The sequence below is a fragment of the Vulpes vulpes genome, chromosome 14 (genome assembly GCF_048418805.1).
Source record: "Vulpes vulpes isolate BD-2025 chromosome 14, VulVul3, whole genome shotgun sequence".
NCBI lineage: Eukaryota > Metazoa > Chordata > Mammalia > Carnivora > Canidae > Vulpes > Vulpes vulpes.
This window is the reverse complement of record NC_132793.1, coordinates 88,912,348-88,925,326: the sequence shown is the minus strand read 5'-3', so window position 1 is coordinate 88,925,326 and position 12,979 is coordinate 88,912,348. Positions and strand designations below refer to the sequence as shown.

Below are 12,979 nucleotides of genomic sequence, written 5' to 3'. Positions count from 1 at the left end.
ATTTTTCACTTCTATTACTTGAGTGATCTTATTTTTCCCATGGGTCCTCCTTTCAGCTTTCCTTAGTCTTTCCCATTTGTGTTGCAAGCTCTTTCAGGAAGGATGCTATAAATGGGTTGTCTCTGTGAATATGGGCAGGACTGGCTGACCATCAGGACTGGCTTTCAGCTGGAGGGCAGGGAGCCGTTGTTGGGTGCTAACCACAGAAACAGCAAAATGTTTTCTGCAGGTTCTATGTCATGATGCTGGCCACCAAATATCTCCAGGTGTCTGTCCAGAAAAGACAGGGATGTACTTCCACGCCCTCTTAAAACCTTGTGACCATGGGACATACTTTGATCCTTAAAATGTGAGTGAAAGTGATGTGCACATAGGAGCTTGAAGAACATCAGGGCCTGATTTACTGTCTTCCCTTTTTCCAGCCGAGGTGCTTGTTACAGCTTCTGAACAATGAAATCTGTCAACCCCAGTCCATAAGAGACTCAAATATGCAGACCCTCCTACCACCCATGTTGGACATGCAGCAGGAACAAGAAATAAACTTTTGTGTTAAGCCATTGAGATTTGGGAGGCTTTTGATTTGTGTCTTATTTGTTTATTGCAGCAAATCCAAGTCTATTATTCGGGTTCTATGCATGAGATGTCCTTGTTCCCCTTAAACTTCTTAATAAGTTCCTTTTCTTTTCTTTTCTTTTTTTTTTTTTTAAAGTAGGTTCCATGCCCAGTGTGGAGTCCAATGTGGGGCTCAAACTCACAACTCAAGACCTGAGCTGAGATCAAGAGTGGGACACTCAACCGAATGAGCCACCCAGGCACCTCTTAATAAGTTCCTTTTCATCGTTGTTAAGGTGAGCCTGGGAAGAGTGGAAACACTTATTCTTCAGCCAGCCATCTTGGATGGAAAGTTAAGCAGTGTCTGTCAGTCTTGACAGCAAATACCTGGGTGTTGTTACCATAGATTCAGCTCCAGAAGTTTCACACATACATGTTCTACTTAATGCTTAGGGGGGATTCACAGATATAAATACAGTTTGGTCTGAGGGCAGTGGTTATCTTACTTCTGTGCCCTGATCCTGATTCCCAGGCAGGGTAACTTTAACCAGATGGGGTGTGGTCCTCCAGGATGATTCCTTCCAGATACTTCCCACAGGGGATGGCATCACTGGCCTGCCCGGAGAGACTGCACACGGTCCCTGAACTGTCCAGTCCTCATAGGGGGAGGCAGGGGGCTCGTGATTGAAAACAGTTTTTTGCTCTAGCAAGGCTTTTCTACTTAAAAAGTCTGGCCACCAAAACAAAACAAAACAAAACAAACATAACATAACAAAACAAAACAATAGAACACATCTTTTAGGATTATAGCATTCAGCTTTGTACCACAAATTTTTCTTAGAGAAATTCATTCCTTCTGGGGGAGTCTGAAGAATTACTGGATTCTAGGCATACAAGACAGTAAAGTGTCAACAACGGAGACAAAATTGTTCAGGGTCACTAGAATGGGAACCTTTTCTGGGGAGGAATCTCCATTTCAACTACACAACTGACCTGGGAACAGGATCTGCTTGGGGAGCTGAATTCTTCTTGGAAAAAAGCTGCTGTTACATGGAATCTTCCTATTTTGTGACTAATAAATCTTGGTGTTAGCATGATGAGGCTGCTAGGATTAGAGGCAATGGATGCCATCTGCCAAGATCCAGATTTGTTCATTTACCACATTCCACAGCAAGGTAGTATGTTTATGACCAATGCATGGTCACCACACCTATGTTTAAACTTAACTTTGGCAAAAAAAAGTAACACTGAAAAGGACCCTGTCTTCTCTCCTCTCTCAAGCATGCTGGGGGCAGAGCAGATAAGTAGTGAAGAGCTCAGGGTATACACACAATCAGGGGAGGCTCACCCTCAGGTGACCTCTGAGTAATAGGCCAGGGGAGTCACTGCCCACACGTGGGTTCTGCTAACTTTTCTAAGATATGCAGAAAACTAATGAAAGAGATAATCCCTGGGAAAAAAAGGCAGGTGTTCTGTTCATAAACCAAGGAAATCACCTCTACTTCACTGTCCTCTTTCTGATGGTCCCCTCCTTTGACCCACAGCTCAAAGCCCATGCTGAGGTTGGTGTAAAGAGTGACCAGGAATGGCAAGAGGCCCATCACCAAGTCCCAAAGTACCTTGTCATCCCTCATACCAGACGGTCCCTTATGCAGATGCCAGATACCATATATTGAATGGGCATGAAAAATCACTAAAGGGGGATGGATGTACTCTAAGAATTCACAAGATAACGTCACATTTTAGGTAGGGTAGGCAAGACTTTATCTTTGGAATAATTTTCCATTCCAGTCTCTGCCATCAAGCAAGAGAAATCCAGTTAGAGGGACATGATTTTAGTTCCATGATGAAGCCATGGATAAAATTCAGTGCCTTTTGCCATCCTTCTAGGAGAACATGTCATTTTTGCTCTAAGGATGAGTTGTTCAAAGGGACATCAAGGTGATGTTGACCTGAAATCTATCTCAAGTCTTCTGAATAGTTAATATGACCGGGCTATGAACCCATTCCCCTGCAAAATAATTTTTGTCTGAATTCCCCAAGTACTTTAGATGATGATGTGGCCACACCTTTCCCTTGTTTTTTAGTAATGTTAACTTTCTTTGGAAGGAAACAATTGTGTTGGGTAGGTACCATGATGGAATACAGGTAAAACTCTGGCGAGGTGGTCTAGAACTCTTTCACGAGTCTGTATCAAACATGTGAAAGGAACAACAGGTTTTTTTTGGGGGGGGGGTGAGGGGAGGGGTAATTGTTTTACAGAATGCTTGGAGAGGCTTTTGTGTAAGTTTGTAGTTTTCTCTCTCTCCCCCACGCCCCCCCCCTTTTTTTAAAAATAAAGCTGTTTATGAGAATACTACTGTCTTTATGTTTATCCCTAAGGGTTGTTCTGGGTCTAACTGGAAAGACCTGTTTGGAAAGCCTGTGGGGTCATACTAATACCCTTGTCCAGTTCCAATGATGTGAGAGCAGTGTAGGTGGGCCAAAGCAAGGCCATGACCTGATCTCCAGTATGAAGACCAGGAGGCTCTTATTCCCTGCCCTTTGGGAAGTCCAACTCTGTGATACTATTCCCTATGGAAGATAGTGCCCCCTGTGGCTAATTCTCTGGTGTGTCTTAGCATTTTCTGCCAAAGTGCCAGGTGTGACTGAGGAAAATGAAGATGTATCCCTGGCACATTGATACATGTTTCTGGTCTCCCAATCTCATAACCCTTTACCTTTTATAGCTTTAAAATTGGTTTTATTCCACAGTTCTTTTTGGCAATCAGTCTTAAATATCATATAGCAGTGATAAATGGCCTTAGTGTCTATCCAATGACTTCATGCACAACTCATTCCCATTGACTCTTCTCAGAACACATTCAGGCACAGAAGCGAGGAAAGAGTCCCACACCAGGCATGTCACCTCTAGTACTGTGCATGACATACAAACATCTTACATGAGAAACACTTGGGAACAGCCTTTGCCATCACGCATGTGGACACCTTCGTACAAAGATTATTCTTGACTGAGGAAAAGAAATATACTGTAAATGGCTTACATGCACATTTCAAGGAACTGATACTGTAGTTCTTAAATGCGGTGGAGAAAAGAGTCATTTTTTGTCATTATACAGGGTAAATTTCCCCACAGAACCTCCATATCCTACACCCAGGGAACAGAACTTGGCATGTCACAGAGTTTCTCAAGGTAATTATTGAATACATATGTGACTTGCAGATCTATCCACACTCAAAAGGGATAGATCCCATCACCTTTCCTTTTAAGAATTCATTATTTGAGAAGGTTCTCTTCAAGATTAAGTGCAAAGTGACTCAGAACCCATGGGGTGCTATGGGTGTTCTCCAGGGGGACTTCAGGGGCCACCAGTCACCTTTGTAGGTGCACAGAATAAAGGAGGAGCACAGAATAAAGTTAAAATAGTTATAGTGATACTTTAATGAATGAGATAGAGGCATCCTACGAAGAACTTTCAGATCACTAAATTAAAAATAAACTCAGCTCTTTCAACTCAATCAAAGGCTTGAACATGTTCAAGCCCATCCATTAGAGAAACAATACAATAGCCATTGGAGTAGATCCCTTCTGTAGCTGAGTTGCTAAGGGCCTTGGTTGTCCAAAGTCAGGAGTCAACATGCCAGGGGGGTAATAACCAGCCCACACTCAGAATGCCATATTCCCATTTGCTCTTTGTGATCCCTCAAGGACACAAGAGGGGGGCATCCTGGCATCCTGAGTGTGTGTGTGTGTGTGTGTGTGTGTGTGTAGTCTCAACCCAAACACTTAGGTGAAAAAATCCAGAAGAGTTCAGGCAAGGGTCAGAAATTCATATAATTGGGCAAAAATCCTGAATTTGATTACTTGTTATCTCTGTGGTGTGGTATTTCTTTTTGATATTCACCCTTAAGGGTGATAAGACATTCCTCCTTCTCCCAGTCTTTCTAGCTGGGCAGAGATGAAAGTTACCTTCCTATCTAAACTGACAGGATTAGTGAATCCACCCGGCTGTACTTGGAGTCACCCAGATGTGACGTGACCTGGGGGCTTTGGTTTCTAAGTTTGGTTTTTTCTTCAGCCTGAAATAGCTTTCCTCCACCCCCACCATCAGTTCACTTCTACTCATCCTTTATGGCTCAGGGACCACCCTCATCTTTCAGCAGGCCGGGACAAGGCACCCCACCAGAATTTGAGGCCCCAGAGCACCCCCCATTGAGCAGCCTCTGCCTCACACATGGACTCAAGCTGCTTGCCTGGGGGTACCCTCCTTCTGTAGGCAGTGACCAACTTAGTGATCATTAACTTTTATTTCTGCACATCTCATACTTAAAACAGAGTAGTGTTCAATAAATGTTTACTGGGTAACCATTTGTACCTTTGCATACGTACATTCCAGAATGTCAGACCCCAATTATAGGTTTGTGTTTGATGGAACTATATTAAATAGTGATGCATTCATGTGTGAGTGAGCATTTCATGCACAGCTACAGCAAGCAGAATCCACACTGATATGAGCTTCTGCTCACAGGCCCCAAACATCAGGATTTGGAAAAAAACAGCTTCAAACTTTAAAACAAAGGTGTGACATCTGGCAACTGTTCAGAAGGACAGAACTTTTCCAGGTGGGGGAAGCTAGTGGGTGCTTATCTTTCTCTGAAGGTTTGCTAAGGCTATTGTGCCCCAGAAGCTGGCAGGAAGCACAAATATCATGAGCTAGGGTGGCAAGAGCTTGACCCTCATGAGGTTTCCAATGGCCACCTGTCCCTCCACGGGGGAGTGGCAGCCAGACCCCAGAATCCTGACCTCCCCCCCAGGAGGAAGGCTGCACATTCCTGCCACCCCCCTTTTTCCTGTGCACAGATGGGACTCAGGCACGAGGTAGGTCAGAGAAAGGAGAGAGAGAGAAAAAAAACAACAACAGGTTACTATGATTGGAAGAATGGATCTACTCATACCAAGATTAAAGGCCAACAAGTAGATTAGACTCTGGGGGAAAAAAGAGGATTTTTTTTCTTTCCCTATTGGGGTTCTCTTGGAAGTGAGCTGCTATGCAAGCAGTGGAGGTTTCCAAAGATGTGTGTAGCAGAAATGGCCTTAGTGTTCTGGTGAATTCCTCAAGGGGGCAGGAGTGGGCACAGTTGTGCTTGACCTGCCTTCCACGTAAGGGAGCAACTGTGGTCAGTTCAGTTTATTGGAGCTTAGCACAACATTTGATTTAAATAAAGGGTTCTAGTGCTTCTTATTTTTTTTTTAAAGATTTTATTTATTTATTCATGAGAATACACAGAGAGGAGAGAGAGAGAGGCAGAGACACAGGCAGAGGGAGAAGCAGGCTCCATGCAGGGATCCTGACGTGGGACTCGATCCCGGGTCTCCAGGATCACGCCCTGAGCTGTAGGCGGCGCTAAACCGCTGAGCCACCGGGGCTGCCCTATTTTTTTTTTTTTTTTAATCAGTAGTAACACTTGCCAACTGCAGAGGTTTTATTCCTAGCTGCCCTTGCTGGCATAACAGACAAGGTCAAAGTCTCGCTGCAAACTGGAGCTAAGGGTCCCAATAGAGAAAGTGGCCTCAGACATGTCAAAACAAATAGAAATCACCCAAGTTCCAGAGCAGTGTTGTTTGAGAACTTTTTTTTTCAACATTAAAAAAAAAAGTTTATCCATGAGAGACACACACAGAGAGGCAGAGACATAGGGAGAGGGAGAAGTAGGCTCCCTGTGGGGGCCTGATGTGGGACTCAATCCCAGGACCCAGGATCACAACTTGAGCCAAAGGTCGACGCTCAACCACTGAGACACCCAGGTGTCCCAACTGAGAACTTTCTGTGGGGATGGAAATGTTCTCTCTGTGGGCTGTCTTGCACAGGAGCCCCTTGCCACATGTGGCAATGGAGCACTAGAGATTGGAGCACTAAGGGCTGAATTTTTAAGTTTAATTTTAACTATAATTAAAATTTGAATAGACTAGAGTGGATACTGTCCTGGAGGATGCAGCTTCTGAGGGCACTTTTCCCCCAAACTGACTGGTTCTAGCATGATCTTCAGTTTACCTCAGGAGCCACACAGCAGGCACAGATTCTCACATGATTCTCCTATTTCATATGCTGAGCACCTGTTTTTAAAAACCAGAAACCTGGCCTCAAATGTAATTTTTAAGCATAATTTTAAAATTAAGTTTTGTGCTTGCATTTGCCTCTAGTTTTGCTTTCACCAGCTCCTGCAAAATGCTTGTGCAATAGGTTGCCCTTTCTGCAGGGTATCGAGAAGGAATGTTTCCTCCAGATCAGTTCTTCCATCCACCTGGAGAAATGGGGGTCTGTATAGACTTCTCTCCGTCTCATTCTCAGAAGCCTGTTCTGTGGGATTTTGTTCTCCTGTGAGGGTAAAACTGAACTGAAAAGCTTCTATCCAAAGCAATCATTCAAATTAGAATAGAGGCCTCTCAGCTCAGCTCCATCCAACAAACTACCTTGGCAATGTCGCTCTTGGTGATGTGGGGTGAGGGACCACACAAATAGGTTTCTAGAAGAGCTCTCTCCCCATATGACTTGCCTGCCTCCTGCTCCCCTCATTATGTATCAACCCAGATACTTCCCTCGATGTCAAAAGCTGGTGTCCTCCAGGACAAGAGATCAGAACCCATCTCCCATTTCTGGTCAAGGAAGCCGACAGCTGTGCAGGAGGCTCAAGCAGAAAGACTTAAAAAGACCATCAGCTGGGGACACCTGGGTGGCTTGGGCCTGCCTTCGGCCCAGGGAGTGATTCTGGGGCCTGGGATTGAATCCCACATCGGGGTCCCTGCATGGAGCCTGCTTCTCCCTCTGCCTGTGTCTCTGCCTCTCTCTCTGTATCTCTCATGAATAAATAAGTAAAATCTTAAAAAAAAAAAAAAAGACCATCAGTTGATCAGTTGAATGTTATGGACCTCTAAGCACAGCGTTGGGGGAGGTCTACATTTGGGAAACAGCAGACTCCCTGACTTTGCATTCACGGTCGGTGGAAGCCACTCTCAGACTTCCTGGAACAGAAGGCTTCATGCACATTTTAGGAATGTGTGTAAATGCCATCCTACTTTAAGTGACAGAAAAGTCAGAACAAACCTCTTCCTCTATAGGTAAAATGTCCTGGCAAGGTGTTGCATCAGAAGATGGGCTGGTACGAAGCTTCAGGGGAGCTGGTTGGGCAGGCAGTACCACTGAGCTCCACAGGCAAACTATTCACCTCTAGGAACCTCATGATATTCTGGCAAGAATGTTTCCTCTTTGCCTTTCAGCAAGCATAACACTGAAGTGCTGGGTCACCTATCTATTACCGACTAGCCCTTAATGATGAAAGCATATGATCCTTGGCTTTGGGCAAAGGAAATAAAAAATATAAACACCCACAGGCTGTCCTGCAGCTGCAGTATCCCCTTGAGTCTCCCTCTCGCTTGTCCTCCAGGAGTGGTCAGGGATCCCTTTCCCTTGTGCTTCGCACTCACCTGTACCCCGAGAGTGGCTGAAGTCGCCCTTCACCACGCGGCAGGTCTTGCCGTCCCCGCTGCAGACCCCACACCGGTCTTCCTTGGCCGCAGACCCGATGATGCCATCACAGCCAATTTTCTGAATGACCAAAGGGCTGGGTTATTCTGGGTGTAAGACTCAGAGGCATTTTTCAAAGCAAATCTCCACAGGGCTGACTTGTCCAATGGGCCCAGCAGGTGTTGGTACCTAGGGCCCACCATCCTTTCAGAGGTCCAAGAAAATATTTTAATTTAAAATCAGAAGAGAAAAAAATGAATCGAGCTTATACTATATCTGTCTTTACACCCACGTAGTTGTCAGATATATTTTTTTATTATTTGTTACAGTGGAGGAGGCCCATGAAGGCAAAAAAGGCACTCCTGCTGAGGCCTGAAGCCTGGCCCTTCTAGTGCTACCTGAGGCAGAGGCCAGGCCTCTGCCTCCCTTACAGCTTCCATTGTGGCCACAACTTCACAGGACTCACACTTCCCTTGGGGCTGCACAGGATACCTCTATCTTGGTTGGAACAAACAGCAGAACAGTGTGCAGAAACCATACTGACTTTTCTGTTGAGGTCAGGAGGCCCAGAGCTCATTCAGACATGGCTGGGAATGGGCCCCCATTTCTCCATTGAGACCTCTCCCAGGAGGACCCCTATCTCCCAAATCTTTCAAAAAGGCATGTGTGAGGTCAGAGAAGAGTAACTTGACCCTGAGTGGCTCTGGGCAGCATAGCCTAAATCAGTTCAGGAAAAGTGGGAAAAAGTTGTGAACTCCTGTTTTTCCTTCCAAAAAGAAAAAAAATGAGAACTTTATATTCTGCAAAATAACATAGCCTTATATTATGGTGAACACTGAGTATTTAATTGCTGAAGTTAAGCTGCTCAAACTCCCCTCTCCACTTTTCCTCCTGAAGTGAGTAGTTCCAGAACAAGACTCAGTTCCCCCATTGCCCTGCATTAGGGATTGGAACTTCAGGCCGTAGAGGAGTCAACAGCCAAATAAGTCAGGCCATGGTGATTTTGCTCCTTCCCATGATTTTGGATGGGTGCTAGCAAGATGCTTCCCTCCCTGCCCTCCACTGAAACAGGGCAGGGTGTGGAGCACTTCAATGAATCCTCTGCTTTACGATGGCAGGTTTGTTTTTTTTTTTAAAGATTTATTTATTAGAGAGTGAGTGAGCATGCACATTAAGTGGGGGAAGGGGCAGCAGGGGGGACTCTCAAGCAGACTCCCCGATGAACATGGAGCATGATGCAAGGCTCGATCCCATGACCCATGAGATCATGACCTGAACTGAAACCAAGAGTGGGACGCTTAACTGACTGAGCCCCCAGATGCCCTTGGCACTGGTTTTTCAAAAGGAGTATGCATCCACCTCTCCAGGAGGACTATCAAAACAGACTGCTGGATCCCATGCCCAGAGTTTCTGACCTAGTAGGTCTGGCTGGGCCTGAGAATGTGAATTTCTAACAAGTTTTCCCACGACACTGCTGCTGCTGCTGGTCAGGACCACACTCGGGGAACCACTGCCTTCTGAGATGTTCTATGAAGAGTAAAGGGGTGCTCTACCTCAGCAACAGTCCCAAATTCTCATCCTTAGATCCTTTCATTTCCTTAGGGAAGAATTACGGGAAAATTACTGTTGTGTGTCCAAACATAACTGCATACGTTTCAGTAAAGACCTGAAGATAGGCTTTTTTGCAATGGGTTTGCTGCCAGAACACAGGTGTCATGAATACCACTACTAAACCTAAACCAAAATGGGCAAGGAAAAGACTCACATTGACATTATCGTCATTGGACATGTAGATTCAGGCAAGTCTACCACTACTGGCCATCTCATCTACAAATGTGGTGGGATCAACAAAAGAACTATAAAAAAATTTGAGAAGGAGGCTGCTGAGATGGGAAAAGGCTCCTTCAATATGCCAAGTTGGGTCTTGGATAAACTGAAAGCTGACCGTGAACATGGTATCACCATTGGTATTTCCGTGTGGAAATTCGAGACCAGCAAGTATTATGTGACCATCACTGATGCCCCAGGACACAGAGGCTTTATCAAAAACATGATTACAGGCACATCTCAGGCTGACTGTGCTGTCCTGATTGTTGCTGCTGCTGTTGGTGAATTTGAAGCAGGTATCTTCAAGAATGGGCAGACCCGTAAGCATGCCCTTCTGGCTTATGGGTGTGAAACAACTAATTGTTGGTGTTAACAAAATGGATTCCACTGAGCCACTCTGCAGCCAGAAGAGATACAAGGAAATTGTTAAGGAAGTCAGCACCTACTTTAAGAAAATTGACTACAGTTCTCACACAGTAGCATTTGTGCCAATTTCTGGTTGGAATGGTGACAACATGCTGGAGCCAAGTGCTAACACGCCTTGGTTCAAGGGATGGAAAGTCACCCGTAAAGATGGGAATGCCAGTGGAACCACAGTGCTTGAAGCTCTGGCTTGCATTCTATCACCAACTCATCCAACTGTTAAGCCCCTTGCATCTGCCTCTCCAGGATGTCTACAAAATTGGTGGTATGGGTACTGTACCAGGGGGTCGAGTGGAGACTGGTGTTCTTAAGCCTGGCATGGTGGTCACCTTTGCTCCGGTCAACGTTACAACTGAAGTAAAGTCTGTTGAAATGCACCATGAAGTTTTGATGAGGCTCTTCCTGGGGACAATGTGGGCTTCAATGTCAAGAATGTATCTGTCAAAGATGTTCACCATGGCAATGTGGCTGGTGACAGCAAAAATGGCCCACCAATGGAAGCAGCTGGCTTCACAGCTCAGGTGATTATCCTGAACCATCCAGGCCAAATCAGTGCTGGATATGCACCTGTGCTGGATTGTCACACAGCTCATATTGCTTGCAAGTTTGCTGAGCTGAAGGAGAAGATAGATCGTCGTTTTGGAAAAAAGCTGGAAGATGGTCCCAAGTTCTTGAAATCTGGGGATGCTGCCATTGTTGATATGGTTCCTGGTAAACATATGTGTTGAGAGCTTCTCTATCCTCCTCTGGGCCGTTTTGCTGTTCGTGACATGAGACAGTTGCTGTGGGTGTCATCAAAGCAATGGACAAGAAGGCAGCTGGAGCTGGCAAAGTCACCAAGTCTGCCCAGGAAGCTCAGAAGGCTAAATGGATATTATCCCCAATACCTGCCACCCCAGTCTTAATCAGCGGTGGAAGAACAGTCTCAGAGCTGTTTGTGTTAATTGGCCATTTAAGTTTAATAGTAAAAGACCAATTAATGATAGCAATGCATCGTAAAACCTTCGGAAGGAAAGGAGAATATTTTGTGGCCCATTTGTTTTCTTTGTGTCAGTTTTAAGTTATTAGTTTTTAAAATCAGTACTTTTTAATGGAAACAGCTTGACCAAAAATCTGTCACAGAATTTTGAGACCCATTAAAACAAAAGTTTAATGAGAGAGAAAACAAACAAACAAACAAACAAACAAACAAAAAACACCTGAAGATATACTAAGTGTTGAGCAAGGTTAGTCCAAAAAATGGCCATTAAGAAACTGAAAAAGAGCAGCCTTTGGGGGAAAAAAAACCCCACAACACAACACAACACAACAAAAACAAAGAACAAAACCAGGAAAGTTAGTGTGTTCAAAGTAGTAGAAAGACAGGTCAAGGGCAAGACTGGGGGCCCTAGCAGCTAGAGGCCAGGCAAGGAACAAATGCAGGCAAGTGGACTTGAAGGAGCTGGGGAGACTTAGGCGACATATGGAGATTCAGATGGTAACCAGCACAGACTGTAACCTTGCCTGGGCGGGACACCCTAGAGTGGCCTGGAGGTAGACCAGCTGCTGCAGGGCACCTGGAAGCTAGAGCATGTTGCAGGAGTTGCCTAGATTCAGGATCTGGACTGCTGGCTGATTGCTGTCAAGTTGCCTGATAGAAAATGATGCAGGCTAAGAATTCAAGGCAGCCAAGACCCAAAATCTTGCTTGACCAGTATGCTCAGCAAAGGCCCTGCCACCAAATCTGTGGGGCTGCACATGTATGTGCTGCCCATCTATATTGCTCCTTTGTGTTTAAAGCTCCAGCTGGTTTCTGGCTCCCAAACACTGGCCTCTTTCATGTCACCCTGACGTGACTCTATATGTGGCTTTCCCATCTCTCTGGTGCTTTCAGCTCTAGACTCTTCCTACATGGGCTTCCTACTGTCTTTTAACCACACTCCCACTCAGCAATAATGGGTCTCTGGCTTGGCTACCCACTATCTGAATGGTTTCTCAGCTTCTTGATTAAATACTTTCTAGATATTCTAAACTAACACCCACTCTGTCCAGACAACTGCCCATCCTAGCCCCACTGATGGCATCTGATGAATCTGAGGCCACACAGCAGGCCATCTGGCAGGGTCAGGAGCAGTCCCTCACCTCTTGCTTCCCAATCCTGGGCCGGCTGGGTATCTCCCCTGATTATCCTCAGCCAAAGGGTGGGGTCACTGGGAGAACTTCTGGAGAGGGTGAGGCTTCTTCTGAAAGTATGCTGGGTTTGCAAGAATGTAGAAATCTTCAGAATAAAGAAGCTAAAGAAACAGGAGAGACACCACCTATGAGGTAGAGATCTGTGCTAGGATTTCAAAAGCCATCTGCAGTCTGACTAGGAGATCAGGACAAGGAGCAAAGCATGTCTTTGCAATCTGCCAGAGCAGGAATTCACCCAGGAGCAGGAAGGACAGGCATGAGGGGTACTTTAGGGAGGAACAGGACAGGGACTCACTGGGAGGAAGAGTCCTTAGGAGGGTACATACTTTCCTTGATGAGAAAAACACTTCTCCTCAAGGGTTCCCTGCAAGAAGGACCTTGGTGGGAAAGAGACAAGTATGAGAAAAGGTCATGGCTTAACGAGCTCATGCAAAGCACCTACATAGCCAGACCAGCACTAGGTGCATTCATGGCTGATCCTG

The 12,979-nt window shown here is 45.5% G+C and overlaps 1 protein-coding gene across 2 annotated transcripts in view; it reads right to left on the bottom strand.

Annotated features, from left to right (window-relative positions):
- ADAMTS17 (ADAM metallopeptidase with thrombospondin type 1 motif 17) overlaps positions 1-12,979 on the bottom strand; it is a 326,554-nt gene that overhangs the window by 88,930 nt on the left and 224,645 nt on the right. For both annotated transcript variants that reach the window (XM_072737129.1, XM_072737130.1), the window contains exon 15: positions 8,036-8,156. In XM_072737129.1, coding sequence (XP_072593230.1) covers positions 8,036-8,156 — 121 coding nt within the window. The remainder of the gene's footprint in view (positions 1-8,035; positions 8,157-12,979) is intronic.